This window comes from Vigna unguiculata, chromosome 2 (genome assembly GCF_037176805.1).
Source record: "Vigna unguiculata cultivar grain cowpea cultivar isolate G323 ecotype 2 chromosome 2, ASM3717680v1, whole genome shotgun sequence".
NCBI classification, from domain to species: Eukaryota; Viridiplantae; Streptophyta; class Magnoliopsida; order Fabales; family Fabaceae; genus Vigna; species Vigna unguiculata.
This window is the reverse complement of record NC_140793.1, coordinates 30,611,843-30,635,334: the sequence shown is the minus strand read 5'-3', so window position 1 is coordinate 30,635,334 and position 23,492 is coordinate 30,611,843. Positions and strand designations below refer to the sequence as shown.

At 32.4% G+C, this 23,492-nt stretch overlaps 3 protein-coding genes and 1 pseudogene across 4 annotated transcripts; 2 read left to right on the top strand and 2 right to left on the bottom strand.

Moving 5' to 3' along the window:
* Positions 1-344: 344 nt before the first annotated feature.
* Positions 345-1,017, bottom strand: LOC114166880 (methionine-S-oxide reductase). Its single transcript, XM_028051758.2, has one exon. It carries the CDS (start codon positions 896-898, stop codon positions 521-523), a length of 378 nt encoding a protein of 125 aa, XP_027907559.2. The 5' UTR covers positions 899-1,017; the 3' UTR covers positions 345-520.
* Positions 1,018-7,044: 6,027 nt separating this feature from the next.
* LOC146888509 (L-ascorbate peroxidase 3-like) lies at positions 7,045-9,585 on the top strand (annotated as a pseudogene).
* Positions 9,586-10,611: 1,026 nt separating this feature from the next.
* On the bottom strand, positions 10,612-11,249 carry LOC146888508 (uncharacterized). The gene has a single exon (XM_085669711.1). It carries the CDS (start codon positions 11,122-11,124, stop codon positions 10,738-10,740), a length of 387 nt encoding a protein of 128 aa, XP_085525837.1. The 5' UTR covers positions 11,125-11,249; the 3' UTR covers positions 10,612-10,737.
* Positions 11,250-14,491: 3,242 nt separating this feature from the next.
* On the top strand, positions 14,492-22,969 carry NRPB1 (RNA polymerase II large subunit). Of its 2 annotated transcripts, XM_028057698.2 has the most exons (15): positions 14,492-14,810; positions 14,945-15,208; positions 15,445-15,744; positions 15,840-15,998; positions 16,155-16,316; positions 16,423-16,643; positions 16,730-16,871; positions 16,955-17,290; positions 17,398-17,684; positions 18,046-18,304; positions 18,394-21,476; positions 21,651-21,722; positions 21,853-21,906; positions 22,010-22,113; positions 22,583-22,969. In XM_028057698.2, the coding sequence occupies exons 1-14, from the start codon at positions 14,727-14,729 to the stop codon at positions 22,110-22,112; spliced, it is 5,526 nt and encodes a 1,841-aa protein (XP_027913499.1). In that variant the 5' UTR covers positions 14,492-14,726; the 3' UTR covers position 22,113; positions 22,583-22,969. The 2 variants fall into 2 exon arrangements, with proteins under 2 accessions (XP_027913499.1, XP_085526264.1); XM_085670138.1 differs by lacking the exon at positions 22,583-22,969 and having other exon boundaries at positions 22,010-22,457.
* Positions 22,970-23,492: the final 523 nt, after the last annotated feature.

The window sequence follows — 23,492 nt, the reverse complement described above, 5'->3', positions numbered from 1 at the left end:
AAGAGGACGCAGATCAGAAAAATTATAGATTTTAGTTCACATCCTCCAAAACAAAAACAAAGAAACTTTTATTTGAAGGAACAGTAATGCTTTTTCTCCCGACCAGAAATTTTACCTGCAGATTCCTAAATCTAGGAGGAGCAGAACTTGGTAACAGAAAGATTATTTTGTAGTTATAATGTTTATTGCAGAGTATAATTATAATAATTAATAGAAAATTTAATTATAGTCTCCATAGAGCAGATTCTAGTTTTCCCTATTTTGTAATTATCATATCAGATATCCCTAGTTGATCTTTCTAAATACCTAAGATACCTGCAACATCCAATTCGCAATTCAATCTCTAATCGAAGTATAAACCAGTGCTCTATTAAGCTTCTAAACACAAAGTACCAATCAAGAACGCAAATTACATATAGTAACAGCAAAAATTGACACACAAATTCAAAGAGAAATGTAGAATATTACAGAAGCTATATAAGCTACGGTGATCCGTATAACAAAAGAAGTGAAATTGAAATTAAGTATAAGCGATTGTGATAGCTTTGGTCTTAAACCTATATCTTGGTTCTCGGGGGATGACTTGGCTGGGTCCCATGTGAAACTGACCGGGAGAATTGGTAAGCGGAGGACCGTCGTCGTAGACATGGCCAAGGAGAGAGGAGCAGTTGCTGCACTTGATCTTGGTCCTCTTCCTCTGAATTCCCCAGTAGTTGACGGTTTCGAAGAAGGGGCGAATCTTGTCCTCCTTCTCGAACTTGAACTTGGCTGCGTCTACGGCGGAGAAGGAGACGGAGTCCTTGTTTCCGGCCTCAAAGTAGAAGTCCGGGGGGAAGGCGTAGGCGGAGTTGAGATTGAGGTTGGAGCCGCACGCCGTGCAGGTGTACGCAGAGGCCATGATCGGCAATGGTGTGAAGGTTATGGTGTGAGGAAAGGGGTTTTGAAGGTGCCGGAGGTAGAAGAACAAGGTGTTTGCGAAAAGTCCAAAGCGTGTGGTTGTGGAAAAAGGACACACGATGCCACTGCTTCATTGCTGAGGTGAAATTATTTTTAATTTTTAAATCAAATTTTGCAGATCATATACGACAATATTCAATAACTTACAATAAAAAAAAATGTTTAACCAATGGTAATGGGAAAGTAATAAAGAGACCAAATAACATTCACTTACAAAATAATTATACACTCTATTTTATATTTTATCTAAAATGATACACAAGATGTTATTAATTTGTATTTATTTGTTAAATATACTTTTTGAAAAAAGATTGAGGAGTTGTTTAACTTTCCCAATCACATAATTTGCTTCATAAACTTGTACATCTAGCTCAAATTCTGAATTAGAGAGGGTGGTTGTGGTGTGTTGTGCTATCTTTGTGAAATTGATGAAGTTTTCTATAGAAAAATGGTTTTGGATTGAGCATGATTTGTCAAGTAACCAATCAAACAGATAAATCATGCAACTTTTTTTAGGTACTTACATATATGTTAAAAAAATTCAGCTGTTATTAAACTAGAGAAACTTTATTTTTTTGTGTTGTTTTTTTATTGATATTTCTCTAGTTGTTTGTACAGGGTAAGTCTGTCAGAAAAGTTAGACACAACAGATGAAATCAAGAAACAATTCAACTTTTGAAAGATTTAGAACAACACAAAGACTAGCAGCCGTTGGCAAATTTTGCACCCCTTTTGTGTATGAAAAATTTATGACAAATACAATATTGAACTGTATCTAGTAAAATGTATTTAAATGATAGAAAAATAGGAACATTTTCATGAAAAAGAAATGATACCCATCATATTTAATGACTGATTTCAATCTTGAACTATTTGAATGAGATTTATATTGAAATGAAGTTTTATGCTAGGAACTGTCTTATATGGAAACTCTAGGCATGGATGATTTTCTTTTTCTCTATATGCTATGTGCCCAGAAAACCACAACACATTTATTGTTTTTGACTAAAAATATGGATTAAAAAAAATTAAATTCTATGCCAGAATACCATATTATAAAACTTTGACTAAACACATGCATAATCGAGGTCTTATTTATACATTTCTTAATAAGCAATTTTAGGAAAAAAAAATGTAGTTTCTTAATACTATAATGTATTTATGCATAAATTAACTTATAGAAGTTGTTTGTTAACAAAATAATTTTAGTTTATGAGAAAATTAAATTTATTTTTTCATTTTTTTCTTATAAAAGTGTGTGGAGAAATTGGTTTTTAAACTGTTTATATAATTTTAAAAAGAGGTTATTAGTGTTTTGATGAAGTTGTTATTTGCTTTGATGCTTTGGTTGTTCCCAAAAACTTATACGAGAGTTGTGGCTAGTGAAGAAATTAGTTAAGGTGTATAAAAAAGAAAAGGAAAAAAATGGCTATCATTCAAAATATGAGTATTCGAAAATAATATATATATATATATATATATATATATATATATAAATAAAGATAAATATTGTAATTCAGAGATGAGATTGATAGTCTACACAATGAAATTGTGTCTTTTATTAGAACTTTAGCTGTGCTAATTCTCTTATTGAGTAATGTTAAAACTTCTATCATCTAAAAAAAAAGAAAAGAGTGACAATTGAAAAATATAATTATATATAAGGACATATACTCTTTTATATTTTATCTTTAATTATATTTAAAAATAAAAAATATAAATAACTCATAAAGTAATTCTACACCCTTCATTAACATAATACACTACAAATTAATTATATTTCTCAATGATGCAAAACACTAACAATTATTAATTATTTTTAGGTAGCTATTATAACTATTTTTTTATTAAAAAATATAGAAGTTTATTTTTTGTACTAATATTTAAGAAAACAAGTAAATAAACAAATATTAGACCACATGATTGAATGGGTATGTGATTCTTTACTTTGTTTCAAGATTAAAATATAAAGCTTAGGATTTGGTGACCATTATTCAATATTATTAGTATAGAATAATTTTTTGATATACATATTATCTTACAATTTTATATTTTTATATTTTATAATTATTTTTGAAAACATATGTTATTGTTTTTATCCTTTTAAATATAATTTATTTTGCGTGAGTAAAAAAATAACTATTCAATTTTTTTTTTTAACTTTATAATGAAAACATTATTTTTTTTATTTTATGAGCTTTTTGTATTTTTTTTAATGAATATAGAAAAAAATAGTGTATTATGTATTAATAATAATGAATATATTTTTCTTTTAATAATTACATGTCTCAATTTTTTATTAGATTATGATCAATTATTTTTTAGTATTATTTACAAAAAATGTATATTGATAAATAATGAAATAATAAATTAATCGTTTAAGAGTGATGAAAATGAAATTATGGACTAAAACAAGATAGATTATACTTCTTCACATATTTTGAAGCATTATACTAATGATAAAAAATGTTCAGTTAAAGAAGTCATTTTTTGAAACATTATACTAATGATTGAATCTAATGATCTCAAAATTATATTATTTTGGTCGTTATTTTGGTCCCTCCGACACTTTTGGTCAATATCCGCCACTGCTGATAGTTCAATAATATCTAATTTAATAGTTAAAATTTGTTTGGTGATTTATTATTGTTTCCTTTAATAATTTTAGTCCGATTTTAATATTATGATAAGAAATAAAATTTAAAATTAATTTCTTTAATAAAACTAATTTAAAAGGTTGATTTAAGTTTAAAGTTCATTTTTTTATTATGGGATGAGAATAATGTTAGAGATTATCCTAACGAATGTTACTATTTGTTAGTCTTAGTATTCATCCATTATCATACTACTCAAAAATATATAGTCTCTCATTCAAGATTATGTATATGTTTTAACATGAGGGGTGTGTTGGATATCACACATCGATTCAGGGACGGACCTATGTGGTGACAGGGGGAGCCGTGGCTCCCCCAATTTTTTTTTGAATTTTTTATATATATATTTATATATTTTTTAAATTATATTTATATATTATTTATATTATGAAAAATTATAATAAAAGATAAAATAAAAAAATTTAATGAAGACATTGATTTATAAAAGAGATTAGATTTTTTTTTCTCGCTATAAGATCTTTCCACCATGTAAATTATGAGAAATCAATACAAAGAGATAGATTGAGAAATAGAGGTTGGAAAACACATAAATTGATATTGAAGTATACATTATTGCATGATCTCTCATATCAAGGTTAGTATTTTATCATGATTTATGTATGTTAAATTTATTTAGAATGTTTATCCCAAATTAATAAAACCCTAATTATGATTTTAGGGATTCTTTTATGAAAATGGTATGAACCTAATTATAATTTTTCCCATATTATTATAATCCTTAATTGTGAAATTTAGGGATTTTGTGTTTTTTGCTGCCTATGGTAATTTTTTTTAAGTTTTGAATTCATACCGTGTTGCTTATTTAATTAAAGTGATATGAGTTTTGTTATGTTTTTGTGATAATTGTGATTTGTGAATATAAATTTTATGTTTTTCAGATAGGCAAGAGATGATAAATTTATATTAGAAAGATTATGATAAAAAGTAAAAAAATTGATTCTTTTTTTTAAGAGGGTTTGTGATAAAGATAAAAAAATGCATTTACATTAACTAAACTTAAGAAATTTGACGAGAACCATGAATTTAAGACAATAAAAAACAAATATCTAAAGTTCTTAGAGTTATAATATAATGAATTTAAAAATTCATTATAACGCGAGAAAACGGCCTCAAATTTGACAATACCACAAAATCAAATTGATAAGGTACGAAGGGCTTATCTAAAATGGTATTCATGGTTTGGTATTATGAAATAATAGCATGATATAATAATGAATGATAGTAATATTTTTTTTGAATTCTACTATTATGTGTGCTTATTTTAAACAGAGGAAATGAAGAGAAAAGATGAAGAGTTTTTTTTTTAACTAAAATAAATTATATATAAAAAATCTATTTGGCTCCCCTATATTTTTTGTCTAAGTTCCTCCACTGCATCGATTAAAGATAAAATCAAATTACATAAATTATATAATATAAATAAATATAAATCTTACTTTATAAATCAATTTTATAAGGATAAATTATGCTTAAATTTTTTTTTTATCAATTAATGCGTCTTTGCTGAAAAATTATATCTTTCATTAAATGTTAAACTTATTTTTTTGTCAATAGATTTTGAAGTTAATAATTAATGATTCAATTGAACCACATTGACCTTTTGTATTTTGTTAACCTCTTTTTAACTATTCTTTGTTAATTTACTATAGGCTTAAGACATATTTTGGTCATCTTCCTACCCCATTCATCACCATTTTCCCCTTTTCACAATTTTTTGTCCTTTCTCTCCCCTTTTAGGATTTATTTACCATCTACACTTTGACATTTTCTATTTATTTTTATTCCTATTCATTCCTTTTACCACAAGCTCCTACACTTTTTTTTTTTTTCATTCTTCTAGTCCTTTTTCCTACTTTTCTTCGGATTCTTTTCACCTTTCAGTGAAACAATAAAATCCCGCATTTTGAGTTTAACTCACGAGAAGTGGGTTTTTTCAAAATTAAACTTTTTGATTTCGAGTTGTTATTTTATTTTATTTTTTTAAAAAGGTAACGAGTGGAATGTGTGATGAAAAAGAGGGGGTGATGGAAGGTAGAAGGAAAATAATTAACAAAAAAAGTAAAAAAACAAAACAAAACACTGATATTTTGACCTCCAAAATGGTGTTAATATCAATTTAACACAACAAAAACCATATTACATTAATTTTAAATAAAAGGAGCACCGAATTGAAAAAGTAAAATTAAAGAATCACATTAAATAAACTCCATAAATATTAAGATGAAAATACTAACTAAATCTTTACATTGTTATTATTTGTTTGGTTTATCTAGTATTTGATTTATGATGTAGAGTTTAGAATTTATATTATATTCTTTGAATTAGGAACCAAAACAAGCTGGCTCGTCCCGCCATTGGTTTGCTATTAAATTGGATGAAACTGACTTGCCAAATTTTTTTTTTTTTTTTATATTTTGTTTACATTTACATTTATATATATATATATATATATATATATATATATATTAAAATCATATTTAATCATATAAATAAATTTTAATTTTTAAATTTATTAAGTAATATTTTTAATTGAATAAATTAAATAATAATTATATTTACATCTTAAATTATTTTATTATAAATTATAACCAGTAATTAAAACTTAATTTATAAATATTAATTATTTATGTTACAATACTATTCATATTTACATATTAAAATAATATAATATAAAAAAATTATTTTTTTAAATTATTTTATATTTTAAATTTTAATTAAAAAAAAACAGGAGATCAATCCGTTCGATCCTCCGATTTAAAGGATTAAGAAAGTCACACTAAAATTGATTGAGGAGTTGAAAATATAAAACTTGACTCATCTTATTTTTGACGAAAGACCATAACCTATTTTGTCATTCCCAGTGATAACATAAAGTGATTTTTACATAATCCAACATAATTTTTTTTTTCAGAATAAATTTTACAACCAAGTATTTTTCGTCTTCTTCATTTTGAAAAGGGTTTTAAAATACGGAAAATGATATTTTAACCCATTTTTTTTTTCCTTAAATTATCTATTTTAATTTTTTGTAATGATGTGATGATATAAGGATGATGAGAGTAGTGGATTAAAAATGAATAAAAAAAATGAATTAAAATATCATTATTCTTTAAAATACAATCACCAAACAATTGTTTTAATAAGCTTAAAAAAAATGATAATTAAAATAGTTTTAAAACACGTTTCATGTTGGTGAATCTCGTTGGTGCTTGGGTTGTGATGGAAACACACGGCAACAAATTCCTTTCTCCTTTATTCTCCAAAAAAAACAATTCTTTTTCCTCTGCGTGCACCAGAGCGGTGAGATCCATTCTTTACTTGCAATTATCATCAGCATCAGCATCACTGTGCTCTCTCTCCATCATTTATTTATACGTTGCACTGTATCATCAAACTAACTTCGATGCAAAATATGGGTGAAGTTGACGAAGAGTATCTCAAGGAAATAGAGATAGCTCGACGTGAACTTCGTTCCTTCATCGCCAACAACAAATGCGCCCCTCTCATGCTTCAACTAGCGTACGTCACTCCCTAAGAACTTCACGTTTTAATTTCGTCCAAATATGATTCCAAATTGAACTTTTATTCGTTCATTTTTGTTTTTTAGATCCAAAATGTAGGTTGATTATCTAAATCTATGGATAAACGCGCACACGCTCATTTCATCTATGTTAATTTTCATACTTTTAACGTGTTTGGATGATGATTAATATATGAAGATAATTTTAAAAATTTAGCTTAAAACCAAACAAGTATGTGATTACTTAATGTTGCACACTGGTGGAACGATGCTGCAACGTACGATGCCAGAAGCAGAACCGGAGGCCCCAATGGTTCTATTATATTCAGCATTAAACACAAAGCAATCAAGGAATTGGAAAAAGCAGTTCAATACTGTGGTCAATTTAATTACTTCTCATTTCTTTGGTTTTATTTATGTCAACACTTGTTTAGCTTTTTTTGTTTTGTTTTGTTTTTAAAATTGGTTAATTTCTTCCCCAAACAGATATAGTGAAGCACAAACTTAAACTTAAAAAAGTTTCATACGCAAACCTTTACCAGGTTTTTTGTTTTCAATCTGCTACTATTTAAATGTATTATGATGATTACAAAAATTAATTATATTACAGTGGATTAAATCACCTTAAGTTTGATTATATTAACTCTTATAATTGGATAATTTGCGTTTCAGCTTGCTAGTGTTGTTGCAATAGAGGTCACTCAGGGTCCAACTATTGACTTTGTTCCCGGTCAAAATGTGTACTCATGTGTATATATAGATTTTTGGTTCATACAAAAATGTAGATAATAAGACACTTCTGAAAAACTAAGCAATATTGTGAATTTCTATATATATATATATATATATCTGTGTGTGTGTGTGTGTAAAAGGTACACCATAATGCTTATGTTTAGTGAAATAGATTGATTGAACATAATGAAAACTCAACACTTAGGTAGTTAATTATGAATGAACATAGTAAGACAATTGAATCTTTGATTTTTTTTTTCTTTAATCACATTTAATGAGGGTGAAATTCTTTTCTTATCATAAATCACGCATTTTAGGATTTCGTTGAGGTCTCTTGACCTTTGATTTATCATTAAAATATATGAATGTATTGTAGTAGCTTTGTTTGAATTGAAAGTTATTAATTATTCATGAGTTCATTTTTATATATCACTAATTTTTGTATAATGTATATATTTTCTTTGTTAGGATTCAAATGAATGTCCACGAGTCCAAGCACACTTTCTAAATGGTGAAGAAGGTAATACTTTATGTTGGTTGTTAAGTCTCTAATTTTTACAATCGTTTATGAATGTATCTCCCTTTGGGTTGTCTTCCCAGTTAAAGTTGAAATTGGTTTTTGTTAACAATGATTATCCAACGTATTTATAATCTTGGCTCGCTATTATTATGAAAATTCTTTTTTAAATGGAAAATTTTCAGATGCAAGGAGTTTAAGGAAAAAATTTTGTGGCATGGGACTAAGTGAAGACAAAGACATTGTAGTTCTATATGGAGGCCACTCTTTAATAAGAGTTATGCATCCAAAAGTACCACTGGTAAGCAATATATTCACAATCATTAAAAAAACTAAGTGATATGTCCAGGAATCGCTACTTATATATATGCATAACTTTTTTTTATTCGCTTCAATTGACAAGAGAGAGACACCTAAGAGTGAGACGCATGAAGATCGCAATAAGTTTGAAGAAAGAAACTGGACAAATGAACCTTTGAAGTTTGATAATTCCTATTTTAAGTAAGATATTTATTTACACAATTATAATTATTTGTCCATTTCAAAGTATACAGTTGAAATTCCCCGCAACACTTAACTATTTTCTTTGAATCGAGGAAATAGGGAACTATTGAGTAAGGGTTCATCCTTTTCGAGGCTTCCCATGGACTATGCTTTAGTAGAGGATCAAATATTTCGTCACTATGTTGAACGGTATGCAAAGGTAACGACCAAAGCCTTCCTTTTTATCAAATACATTTTTTCCCTTTGGGACAAATAGAAATTTAACGCAATTACAAATTATACAATGGGACAGTTAGTAAATTACATTTATCAGATAAAATCGAACAGTTCAAATTTCAATCTCACAAAATTATATTTAAATCTTGAATTCGTATTTTGAGCCATTTGAGTTTTTTTCAGTGATTACGATCTCATAACGGCATCAATTGTGCTAACTTTTTTATTGTATTGATAATATCGATCTAGTTTTTAATTTTAACAGGATGAGGATATATTTTTTTAAAGAATATGCAATTTCACATAAGAAACTCTTAAAGTTGGGCTTCGATCCCAAGAATCTAAACAAGTCCAAGGGATTATATCAGAAGCTAAATCAGCACAAGGGACTTGTAGGAATCGGTATAATATCACTCGTGGTGGCCGGAATATTAGGTTACTTACATAAAAAGAAGAAGGGTTAAATATGTTTTTGGTCCCTCAAGTTTCAGTGAATCTTGCAATTAGTCCATATTTGAAACTTGATATCAATTTAGTCCTTCATCTTTAGAAATGTGTGGATTTAGTCCTTTTTACCAAATTTTATTAATTTTATCTTATGTTTCAAGCGCATTTCATGATAGTATTTGAATTGTTTACGTTGTTTGACACACTTTTACTTCAATATTAACTTAAATACTATCATTAAAATGCGCTTGAAACTTAAACTTAATAAAATTTGGTAATAAGAACTAAGATAAAAGACTAAATTGATATCAAGTTTCGAAGAGGTACTAATTTCAAAATTCATTAAAACTTGACGGACCAAAAACATATTTAACCCAAAGAAGAAAAGTCAATTGAAAGATTGATCCAAAATTGGAGTTTGAGCTTGTTAGCATCATATCTTAGAAAATGTTTACAATTTGTGAACTTCAAAAGTCACCACACACTTCTCGAATATAATGTACATTCTATTTAACTCGTCCAGTTTCACTCCTACCACGTTCTTTCATCCACCAAATAGCTTTGGTAGCTTGGAGAAGATTGGTTTAATTTTTGTGTTCAATTGTAGCAAGAAATATAAAAAAGAATTTTACAAGAGGACGCGGTTCAGAAAAATTATAGATTTTAGTTCACATCCTCCAAACAAAAACACAAAGAAACCTTTATTTGAAGCGACAGTTATGCTTTTTCTCCAGATCAGAAATTTTACCTGCAGATCCCTCAATATAGGAGGAGCAGAACTTGGTAACAGAAAGATTCTTTTGTAGTTACAATGTTTATTGCAGAGTATAATTATAATAATTAATAGAAAATTTAAGTATAGTCTCCATAGAGTAGATTCTTAAGCTCTTAAAATTTTCTTTCTCCTTTTATTCTTAAACGAAGTGGCATGAATTCCAGTTTTCCCTGTTTGTAATTATCATATCAGATATCCCTAGTTGATCTTTCTAACCATTCTTTCTAAATACCTAAAATACCTGCCATATCCAATTCGCAATTCAATCTGTAATCGAAGTATAAACCAGTGCTCTATTATGTTTCTTAACACAAAGTACCAATCAAGAACGCAAATTACATATAGTAACAGCAAAAATTGACACACAAATTCAAAGAGAAGTGTAGAATTGAAATTAAGTATAAGCGATTGTGATAGCTTTGGTCTTAAACCTATATCTTGGTTCTCGTCGTATGACTTGGCTGGGTCCCATGTGAAACTGACCGGGAGAATTGGTAAGCGGTGGACCGTCGTCGTAGACATGGCCAAGGAGAGAGGAGCAGTTGCTGCACTTGATCTTGGTCCTCTTCCTCTGAATTCCCCAGTAGTTGACGGTTTCGAAGAAGGGGCGAATCTTGTCCTCCTTCTCGAACTTGAACTTGGCTGCGTCTATGGCGGTGAAGGCGGAGAAGGAGACGGAGTCCTTGTTTCCGGCCTCAAAGTAGAAGTCCGGGGGGAAGGCGTAGACGGAGTTGAGATTCAGGTTGGAGCCGCACGCCGTGCAGGTGTACGCAGAGGCCATGATCGGCAATGGTGTGAAGGCTATGGTGTGGGAGAAGGGTTTTGAAGGTGCCGGAGGTAGAAGTACAAGGTGTTTGCGAAAAGTCCAAAGCGTGTGGTTGTGGAAAAAGGACACACGATGCCACTGCTTCATTGCTGAGGTGAAATTATTTTCAATTTTTAAATCAAATTTTGCAGATCATATACGACAATATTCAATAACTTAAAATAAATAAAAAAATGTTTAACCAATGGTAATGGGAAAGTAATAAAGAGACCAAATAACATTCACTTACAAAATAATTATACACTATTTTATATTTTATCTAAAATGATACACAAGATTAGGGATGTCAACGGGGCGGGTAGGGTATGGGTAGTAGTTCCCCAGTATCCTACCTGCTAGAAAAATATTTGCCCCGTACCCGTACCTATATCCGTCGGGTATTCGTTATGCGGGTACCCGTTTATTTTTTTCATATCCGCGGGTATCCACGGGTATTTACAAAAATATTTTAAAAAATAAATATTTAACCATAATTAGTGTTTAGATCAACAAGTCTCCTTTCTCCGATTGATTCTTAACAAACAAACAAATAAAAAATCACTACCAATTTATATTGTAGTTTATTTTTGAATAAAATATTAAAGAAATTACTAACTTCATCAATGTCCACCTCTTGCAACATTGTATAAAGTTTCATGTTGTCCAATTTTAATCTAAAAGCTTAAAACATAAGAAGTTCAGTAAAAATTTCTAACATTCACTTAATTAAAATATCTAAGTAAAAGTGTTAATTTCATTACCTTCCATGTTGGTCCATAACCAGTCTTAGAGACACATCAATACCTCCACAGTATATGGAAGTAATTTACTCATTTGTGGGGTAAGAATCTGACCACCATTATTGGATGAAGACTCATAATGTTGTTTACTAATATATATATATATATATATATATATATATATATATATATATATATATATATATATATATATATATATATATATAAGGTAAAGTTTAGCGGGTACGGGTATCCACGGGTACGGATACTATGATACCCGTACCCGCCCCGTTAACATGCGGGTATCAAAAATACTCATACCCGCGGATAGCGGGTATCCATTTTTAATATCCATTTCCTACCCATTGCGGGTTTTATCCGTGGATATCCGCGGGTACGGATTTTTTTGACATCCCTACACAAGATGTTATTAATTTGTATTTATTTGTTAAATATACTTTTTGAAAAAAGATTGAGGAGTTGTTTAACTTTCCCAATCACATAATTTGCTTCATAAACTTGTATATCTAGCTCAAATTCTGAATCAGAGAGGATGGTTTTGGTGTGTTGTGCTATCTTTATGAAATTGATGAAGTTTTCTATAGAAAAAATGGTTTTGGATTGAGCATGATTTGTCAAGTAACCAATCAAGCAGATAAATCATGCAACTTTGTTTTCGGTACTTACATATATGTTAAAAAATTTCAGCTGTTATTAAACTAGAGAAACTTTATTTTTGTGTTGATTTTAGATTGATATTTTTCTAGTTATTTGTGCAGGGTGAGTCTGTCAGTCAAGTTAGACGCAACAGATGAAATCGAGAAACAACTCAATTTTTGAAAGATTTAGAACAACAAAAAGACTAGCTGTTAGCAAATTTTGCAACCCTTTTGTGTATGAAAATTTTAGAACAAATACAATATTGAACTGTATATAATAAAATGTATTTAAATGATAGAAAAATAGGAACATTTACATGAATAAAAAAAAATGATACCCATCATATTTAATGACTGATTTCAATCTTGAACAACTTGAATGGGATTTATATTGAAATGAAGTTTTATGCTAGGAATTGTCTTATATGGAAACTCTAGGCATGGATGATTTTCTTTTTCTCTATCTACTATGTGCCCAGAAAACCACAACACATTTATTGTTTTTGACTAAAAATATGGATTAAAAACAATAAATTCCATGTCAGAATACCATATTATAAAACTTTGACTAAACAAATGCATAATCGAGGTCTTATTTATACATTTTTTAATAAGCAAATTTAGGAAAAAAAAGTTGTTTCTTAAAACTATAATGTATTTATGCATAAATTAATTTATAGAAGTTGTTTGTTAACAAAATAATTTTAGTTTATGAGAAAATGAAATTTATTTTTTCATTTTTTTCTTATAAAAGTGTGTGGAGAAATTGGTTTTTAAACTGTTTATATAATTTTAAAAAGAGGTTATTAGTGTTTTGATGAAGTTGTTATTTGCTTTTATGATGCTTTGGTTGTTCCTAAAAACTTATACCAGAATTGTGGCCAGTGAAGAAATTAGTTAAGGTGTATAAAAAAGAAAAGGAAAAAAATGGCTATCATATTTTGTTTTTTCAATACAATTCAAAATATGAGTATTCGAAAATAATATATATATATATATATATATATATATATATATATATATATATATATATATATATATATATATATATATATATATATATATATATATATATATAAAGATAAATATTGTAATTCAAAAATGACATTCATAGTCTATGCAATGGAATTGTGTCTTTTATTAGAACTTCAGCTATGCTAATTCTCTTCTTAGTGTTAACTTTCCATGAAACTGCATTTATTGGGTTAGACCAAGAATGTATGAAGGGAGGTGGAAACTTCTATCATCTAAAAAAAAGAGAAAAGAGTGACAATTGAAAAATATATATAAGGACATATACTTTTTTATATTTTATCTTTAATTATATTTTAAAAAAAATATATAAATAACTCAAAGTAATTCTACACCCTTCATTAACATAATACACTACAAATTACTTATATTTTTCAATGATGCAAAACACTAACAATTATTAATTATTTTTAGGTAGCTATTATAACTATTATTTATTAAAAAATATAGAAGTTTATTTTTTGTACTAATATTTAAGAAAATAAGTAAATAAACAAATTATTAGACCACATGATTGAATGGGTATGTGATTCTCTACTTTGTTTCAAAGATTAAAATATAAAGCTTAGGATTTGGTGACCACTATTCAATATTATTAGTAAAGAATATTTTTTTGATATACATATTATCTTACAATTTTATATTTTTATATTTTATAATTATTTTTGAAAACATATGTTATTGTTTTTATCCTTCTAAATATAATTAATTTTGCGTGAGTAAAAAAATAACTATTCAATTTTTTTTAACTTTTGACATGTATTCACTTTTTAAATTTTTAATATAAATTTTAGTAATTGTTTTTAATAATTATTATGACAATTATTTTTTTATTTTGATAGTAAAGGAAAAGCGATCTTCACTTGTGTTTTCCCTGATATTTAAGAGAACCAAAGAAGAAACAAATACATAATCTCTCACTTTGTTTCAAGTTCTAGGGCTTGGGCTGCCCCTAATACTTCAGAAGACGAATGCAACAACCAATACAAAATCTGTTACTCCCCTCTGGGATTGAAAAATAGAGACTAGGGTTAGCAGAAACCCTTCCCAAAGAGCAAAAATCCTCTGCGGCGAGCAGAAATCTACTCCTCTGACTCGAGAGTTCTTGCGCTAATCTTTGCAGAAATTCTTTCTTGTAATCCTTGACATGGATATTCGATTTCCGTTCTCTCCGGCGGAGGTCGCCAAAGTCCGGATGGTTCAGTTCGGAATACTCAGTCCCGATGAGATCGTAATAAACCCTAAGCCACTATCTAATTCTTTCAATTTGTTTTGAAATTTCTCGAATATAAATGGATTCGAGTGTTTCTTTCCAGTTTTGTGGTGCTATGAAGTTGTTGATTGGTTTATGTGTGTGTGTTTCAGAGGCAAATGTCTGTGGTGCAAATTGAGCACGGTGAGACGACGGAGAGAGGGAAGCCGAAGGTTGGAGGATTGAGTGACCCTCGACTTGGAACTATTGACAGAAAGCTCAAGTGTGACACTTGCACGGCGAGTATGGCTGAATGTCCTGGTCACTTTGGACACTTGGAGCTTGCCAAGCCAATGTTTCACATTGGGTTTCTAAAGACCGTGTTGACTATAATGCGTTGTGTGTGCTTCAACTGCTCTAAAATTCTAGCTGACGAGGTATTTTTGCAAGTGGGCTTTGCATAATACTGACTTGATTAGCTATTGAGGTTGTGGAAAATGAGAAATAGGGGAATCTGAGTTCAATTGGTTGTGAATTGTGGTCAATTGGAGATTTTGTCTGTTTAGTAAGAGGAGAGGGGAATTTGTTGTCCAAATTATTTTTTAATCTTCTATTTTGTAAGTGTAGGAGAGTGGAATCCAATGTTTTTTTATGTTGATTGCCTTTTATGCAGAATGATCACAAATTTAAGCTAGCTTTAAGGATCAGGAATCCCAAGAACAGGCTGAAAAAGATTCTGGATGCTTGCAAAAACAAAGGCAAGTGTGAAGGGGGAGATGAAATTGATATTCCTGGACAAGATACCGATGAGCCAGTTAAAAAGAGTCGCGGTGGCTGTGGTGCTCAGCAACCAAAGATTACGATTGAGGGGATGAAAATGATTGCAGAGTACAAAGCTCAAAGGAAAAAAAGTGATGATCAAGAACAGCTTCCTGAACCTGTAGAGAGGAAACAAACCCTTTCTGCAGAAAGGGTAATTGTTCTTAATTCTGGATATTTAGCATGAGCACTTTTAAGATCACTGTTGCAGGAATTGATGTAGTTGGTGACTTGTTATATCTATTGAAGGTTCTTGGTGTTCTGAAAAGGATAAGCGACGAGGACTGTCAGTTGTTGGGCTTGAACCCTAAGTATGCCCGTCCTGACTGGATGATTTTACAAGTTCTTCCAATTCCTCCTCCACCTGTGAGACCTTCTGTGATGATGGACACATCCTCTAGGAGTGAGGCAAGTTTTTTATGCGCTCTTGGTTATTCCAATTTTTGCAAGTGTATCTTGTTTAATTATAGTTTTCCTTGGTCATTTTGACTGATATCATGTGAAGTAAAACTTTTTTAATCCGTGTGTTACTTGCTAACTTTTTTGGTTCTTCCTTATTTGTAGGATGATTTAACTCATCAGCTGGCTATGATCATCAGGCACAATGAGAATCTTAAGAGACAGGAGAGGAACGGATCTCCTGCACATATTATTTCTGAGTTTGCTCAATTATTGCAGTTCCACATAGCAACATATTTTGATAATGAGTTGCCTGGACTGCCAAGGGTATTACAGGAATTTAGCATTTTCTATGGATATATACTTCCGATAATCTTCAACGGCTTTTTAAATTTTTGATGAAGTATTGATTAGTTCTTATTTATTTTTGTAGGCTACTCAAAGATCCGGAAGGCCTATCAAATCAATATGTAGCAGGCTCAAAGCAAAAGAAGGACGGATTAGAGGTAACTTGATGGGTAAAAGAGTTGATTTTTCTGCTCGAACAGTCATTACACCTGATCCAACAATCAACATTGATCAATTGGGAGTGCCATGGAGTATTGCTTTGAATCTAACATACCCTGAGACCGTGACTCCATACAACATTGAAAGGTTGTATTTTGGTATGCATTTCCTGTTGCAATTGGTGCATTACCTTCCTTTTTTAACAGAAAATATTTGAAATGAAAAAAAATCAGGTTGAAGGAACTTGTGGAGTATGGACCCCATCCTCCACCTGGAAAAACTGGTGCCAAGTACATCATTCGTGATGATGGACAAAGGCTCGATCTCAGATATTTAAAGAAAAGTAGTGATCACCATTTGGAGCTTGGCTACAAGGTACTGCTTTTAAACAATGATGATATTGTTCATTTTGGTTTTCTCTCAGTGCGTTCTAATAGCTTTTAATGTTGTGGTTTTAGGTTGAGCGTCATTTGAATGATGGAGACTTTGTTCTCTTCAATCGTCAGCCTAGTCTTCACAAAATGTCCATCATGGGGCATAGAATCAAAATCATGCCATATTCTACATTCCGGCTTAACTTGTCCGTAACTTCACCATATAATGCCGATTTTGATGGGGATGAAATGAATATGCATGTTCCTCAGTCTTTTGAAACCAGAGCTGAGGTGTTGGAGCTTATGATGGTGCCTAAATGCATTGTGTCACCACAGTCAAACAGGCCAGTGATGGGAATTGTCCAAGATTCACTTTTAGGATGCAGAAAAATCACTAAGAGAGATACTTTTATCCCAAAGGTTATACGAAGTGAATTTTTCTGCTGTTGCAGTTTATTTAAGCCGCATGGTTGTTGTACAGACTTTATATATAATCTGATCAGAACTTTCCTTTTTTTTATAACTAGGATGTTTTCATGAACATATTGATGTGGTGGGAAGATTTTGATGGGAAAGTTCCTACTCCTGCAATATTGAAGCCAGAACCATTATGGACAGGGAAACAAGTTTTCAATCTCATCATTCCTAAGCCTATAAATCTAATTAGATATTCTAGTTGGCACAGTGAGAATGAAAGGGGATCCATAACCCCTGGGGATACCATGGTCAGAATTGAAAAAGGCGAACTACTTACTGGAACACTTTGCAAAAAGACACTTGGAACATCTACTGGAAGTCTCATTCACGTGATTTGGTATGCAGCTTATTGTTATAGTTTTATAAATGTTATTAAATTAGTTTGTCGTATGCTATTTTTAACAAAGTTCTTGTTTTATTGTTTTTTTAGTGTGCATAACTTGTTGGCCACAGTTCTGGCCACCACATCATGTGTGATATTTATAAGGCTGGTTTTGGGCTCAGAGCCAAATGCCATTTTCGCTATTTGATAACATTGCTTAATAGATGAATTGGGTTATGTAATAATCAATCTACCTCTACAAGCTCAGGACAGGGGTTGTGTCTATTGATCTAAAAGTGACTTAGTTGTTCTGGAAACTAGTTCAATCGGTTCCTTTTTTCTATGTTTATATCACTGAATGTCTACTTGAATACAGGGAAGAGGTTGGTCCTGATGCAGCTCGGAAATTTCTTGGGCATACTCAGTGGCTTGTAAACTACTGGCTTTTGCAGCATGCTTTTAGCATTGGAATTGGTGATACAATTGCTGATGCGTCCACTATGGAAACCATAAATCAGACTATATCAGCAGCTAAGGAGAAAGTGAAACAACTTATCAGGGATGCCCAAGAGAAAAAGTTGGAGGCTGAGCCTGGTCGGACAATGATGGATTCATTTGAAAACAGAGTGAATCAGGTTTAATATTGGACTGTTTTTGACATTGTTATAATATTAAAATTTTATTTTGGGTAATTATGACAAACTTCCATATTTGATAATTTCAGACACTAAACAGAGCTCGTGATGATGCTGGAAATAGTGCTCAAAAAAGTTTATCTGAGAGCAACAATCTGAAAGCAATGGTCACAGCTGGTTCCAAAGGAAGTTTTATTAACATATCTCAAATGACTGCTTGTGTGGGCCAACAGAACGTTGAGGGTAAACGAATTCCATATGGGTTCATAGATAGGACATTGCCTCATTTCACAAAAGATGATTATGGGCCTGAAAGTCGTGGCTTTGTGGAGAACTCATATCTGCGAGGGTTGACCCCTCAAGAGTTCTTTTTTCATGCCATGGGTGGTAGGGAAGGTCTTATTGATACTGCCGTGAAGACCTCTGAAACTGGGTACATCCAGAGGCGACTGGTAAAGGCTATGGAGGACATCATGGTTAAATATGATGGGACTGTTAGAAATTCTTTGGGAGACGTTATACAGTTTCTTTACGGGGAAGATGGTATGGACGCCGTTTGGATTGAAACACAGAAGCTGGATTCCCTTAAAATGAAAAAGACAGAATTTGATAGGGTGTTTAGGTATGAATTTGATGATGAAAACTGGAAGCCTACCTACATGCTTGAAGAGCCTGTAGAAGACTTAAAAACCATCCGAGAATTTCGTAATGTGTTTGAGGCCGAGGTTCAGAAACTTGAAGCTGATAGATATCAACTTGCAACTGAGATAGCCCCTAGTGGTGACAGTTCTCTTCCACTACCTGTTAACTTGAAGAGGCTTATCTGGAATGCTCAGAAGACATTTAAGGTTGATTTCCGAAGGCCTTCTGATATGCATCCAATGGAAATTGTGGAAGCCATTGATAAGCTGCAGGAGCGGCTTAAGGTTGTTCCTGGTGAAGATCTTTTAAGTCAAGAAGCTCAAAAGAATGCTACTCTCCTGTTTAACATTCTTCTTCGCAGCACTTTCGCAAGTAAAAGGGTCTTGGAGGAATACAGGCTCTCTCGTGAGGCATTTGAGTGGGTAGTGGGAGAAATAGAATCAAGGTTCTTGCAGTCGCTCGTAGCCTCTGGAGAAATGATTGGTTGTGTAGCTGCCCAATCAATTGGTGAACCTGCTACTCAGATGACTCTTAACACTTTCCATTATGCTGGTGTCAGCGCAAAGAATGTTACTCTTGGTGTTCCTAGGTTAAGGGAAATCATTAATGTGGCAAAGAGAATTAAAACACCTTCTCTGTCTGTGTACTTGAATCCTGAGGTTGGTAAGACTAAAGAGAGAGCCAAGAGTGTGCAGTGTGCTCTAGAATATACCACTCTAAGGAGTGTGACACAAGCTACAGAGGTGTGGTATGATCCGGATCCGATGAGTACAATAATTGAAGAGGATGTTGATTTCGTGAAGTCCTACTATGAAATGCCCGATGAAGAAGTTGCCCTTGAGAAAATCTCACCTTGGTTGCTTCGCATAGAGCTGAATCGTGAAATGATGGTGGATAAGAAGTTGAGTATGGCTGACATTGCAGAGAAGATTAACCTTGAATTTGACGATGATTTGACTTGTATATTTAATGATGATAATGCGGAAAAACTTATACTTCGTATCCGTATTATGAATGATGAGGCACCCAAGGGTGAGATTCAGGATGAATCCGCTGAAGATGATGTTTTCTTAAAGAAGATAGAAAGCAACATGCTGACTGAAATGACCCTGCGCGGTATCGCTGACATCAACAAAGTTTTTATAAAGAATACTAAAACTCAGAAGTTTGATGAGAGTGAAGGTTTTAAGCCTAATGAGGAATGGATGCTTGATACTGAAGGTGTCAACCTTCTGGCTGTGATGTGCCATGAAGATGTTGATGCGACCAGGACCACAAGCAACCACTTAATTGAAGTTATTGAAGTTCTTGGTATTGAGGCAGTTCGGCGAGCTCTTTTGGATGAATTGCGTGTCGTAATTTCGTTTGATGGTTCCTATGTCAATTACAGGCATTTGGCTATTCTTTGTGATACAATGACTTATCGGGGGCATCTGATGGCCATTACCCGTCATGGTATCAACCGGAATGATACTGGGCCAATGATGAGATGCTCATTTGAAGAGACAGTTGATATTCTGCTTGATGCTGCAGTATATGCGGAGACTGATTACTTAAGGGGTGTCACTGAAAACATTATGCTAGGTCAGCTTGCCCCCATTGGCACAGGTGAATGTGCATTGTATCTTAATGATGAGATGCTGAAGAATGCCATTGAGCTCCAACTGCCTAGTTATATGGATGGTCTTGATTTTGGCATGACTCCTGCTCGCTCTCCAATATCTGGAACTCCGTATCATGACACCGTGATGTCTCCTAGTTATTTGTTGAGTCCAAATTTGCGTCTGTCTCCTACGTCGGATGCCCAGTTTTCACCTTATGTTGGTGGGATGGCATTTTCTCCCACCTCATCTCCCGGGTACAGTCCATCATCTCCAGGCTATAGTCCATCATCGCCTGGGTACAGCCCCACATCACCTGGGTACAGTCCTACATCTCCGGGCTACAGTCCCACATCACCAGGTTACAGTCCGACCTCTCCCACGTATAGCCCTAGTTCTCCAGGATATAGTCCTACAAGTCCGGCTTATTCGCCAACCAGTCCATCCTACTCTCCCACATCACCCAGCTATAGCCCAACATCACCCAGCTACAGTCCTACATCACCCAGCTACAGCCCCACATCACCCAGTTATAGCCCAACTTCTCCCAGCTACAGCCCGACTTCACCTGCATACAGTCCCACTTCACCTGCCTATAGCCCCACTTCACCTGCATATAGTCCCACTTCACCTTCCTACAGCCCTACGTCACCTTCATATAGTCCTACCTCACCTTCATACAGCCCCACTTCACCCTCTTACAGCCCTACCTCCCCATCATATAGCCCTGCATCCCCTGCTTACAGCCCCACTTCACCTGGATACAGCCCTACGTCACCCTCATATAGCCCAACATCCCCATCGTATAGTCCTACTTCCCCAAGTTACAATCCCCAGTCAGCAAAGTACAGTCCTTCATTGGCATATTCTCCAAGCAGTCCAAGATTGTCTCCATCAAGTCCATATAGTCCCACATCCCCAAACTACAGGTGAGTTATTCTCTGGACTTCTTTAATATTTATTTTTGGTATTGTTTACAAAACCTTCAAAGTTCAAACACAATGAGTTCCCTTGATTTTTTAGCCAAAAACTTTGGTTTGACTGCATATTTATTTTTAGATAATTTTGTACTCCAAGCATATGTCTAATTTATCTTTTTCCAGCCCCACGTCCCCATCATATTCACCGACATCACCGTCTTATTCACCATCAAGCCCAACATACAGTCCCAGCAGGTAAGATAAATTCATTTATTGTCTTGTCAAACGTTTAAACAGTTCATCTCTTGTCCGTGATAAGGACAGTGGCAGCATTGGAGATTGTGTCTATACATATGTGACTTGTTCATTCTTTCTTTTTTTGTAGCCCATTTAATTCTGGCGTGAGCCCAGACTATAGCCCAAGTTCACCCCAATATAGGTATGCGTTTGTACACTGATAATTCTTTGACTTCTAAGTTGTATGAAAGTCATATTCCTGAGCACGGTCTGTTTTTGTTCTTTTTCCGTTTGATTATTTGCAGTCCCAGTACTGGTTACTCACCAAGTCAACCTGGTTACTCACCATCGTCAACCAGCCAGTACACTCCTCAAACTAGTGACAAGGATGATAGAGGCACTCGCTGAGGTAAACTAACAGCTTTGCTGAAGCGCGGATATATTGGCTTAAATTTTTTTATCTTATTGGATGGAGAATCTACGATATAAATAGTTCAGAAATTCTACAACTAGAGGCGTAGACTGTAAAAATTTCTTGATTCTGCAATTTCCTCTCCTTTTGTTTCAAAATTGTGAAAAAGGAATTTGACAACGAGGTTTTGAGGAAGATTTGAAATTGATGTCCAATAATTGGAAGTGTGAACTAAGGGTTTTTAATGATTATATTTCTTGAAATCCCCTAACTTGAGGAAACAATTGTCGTTAACTAGGGATGTTGTAAAGAAGTAATGCGTATTTGGCATTTTCATCGAAGTATTATTGTGCATATGTGAAAACAAATTCTCATTCTCTCCTAAGTTTGAATGTAAGCCTTATTCTCTCCTAAGTTTGAATGTAAGCCTTATTGAAAAAGTACCTATGTCCGGTAAAATGTTCAGGACAACTTGAGGCTGGACAGAGGAGGACTTTGTGTTCTGCAGGGATCAGACATTGAGATACTCGAAGTCTATTCTTTGCATTGTATTAATCCTCTATATCATCATCAGTCGCTGTTGACAATAACTTCTTAGCAGTGCATCGTAGTGTCGAACTATGAATTCAAATTATGCTTTTATAGTTTGAACATTCTTTGAGGAATGGGTTGTGAACTGTGAGATTGTTCATCCTCTTAATGCATTTATCCATACATGCCCCAAATATTGAGGATGGTATATATCACTGTACAATATTAATTTGTAAAAAGTGTATGGTTATCGGAACGGACGTTGAACAAAGGATATTCGGATCTACTCTTAAAATAATGATACATTTTGGTTTATCTTAAATGCGTTCTTTTTCTTTAAATATGATATGGATTCGGCTTCTCTAGGTTATTTTAAGGGTATGGTGCAATTATATCAATCTTGGTATGAAAAATAAAATTATTTGTACGTCTTTTCCTATACCTTTTAAAACCTTTTTATCGCTATGAAAATGTTTTCTCATTACGTAAATTGAACAATTTAATATGATTTGGTATTTTTGTTTAATTTTGTAAAAAAATAGAAATGTAATCTACAATATAATTTTTTAATTTTGGTAAACTTAATATCAATGGAATGCATCTAAATACTTTTCTTAGGAATCTCGAATAAATTAATAATTATTGAGCGCGATTATTTGTATTAAAGGGGTTGAAAAATATTGATTCTGCATCAGGAACCTGTTTGCACAAGCCGTAGACGTTTGTCATATTCACCAGATAACATCATTTTCTTATTCATCGATTTGTCGTTTTCTTTTATCCTCCTTGAATAATGAAATCTTTGAAACTTGCTTTATATGTTTAATATGTTGAAACTTTATTTA

What these genes read in the sequence shown, in the direction of transcription:
- LOC146888508 (XM_085669711.1), bottom strand. Translation starts at nt 11,124, where the DNA reads ATGGCCTCTGCGTACACCTGCACGGCGTGCGGCTCCAACCTGAATCTC.
- LOC114166880 (XM_028051758.2), bottom strand. Translation starts at nt 898, where the DNA reads ATGGCCTCTGCGTACACCTGCACGGCGTGCGGCTCCAACCTCAATCTC.
- NRPB1 (XM_028057698.2), top strand. Translation starts at nt 14,727, where the DNA reads ATGGATATTCGATTTCCGTTCTCTCCGGCGGAGGTCGCCAAAGTCCGG. An exon ending in AAACCCTTTCTGCAGAAAGG is followed by an intron (nt 15,745 to 15,839) that starts GTAATTGTTCTT and finishes TATCTATTGAAG; the next exon opens with GTTCTTGGTGTTCTGAAAAG. An exon ending in GAGATACTTTTATCCCAAAG is followed by an intron (nt 17,291 to 17,397) that starts GTTATACGAAGT and finishes TTTTATAACTAG; the next exon opens with GATGTTTTCATGAACATATT.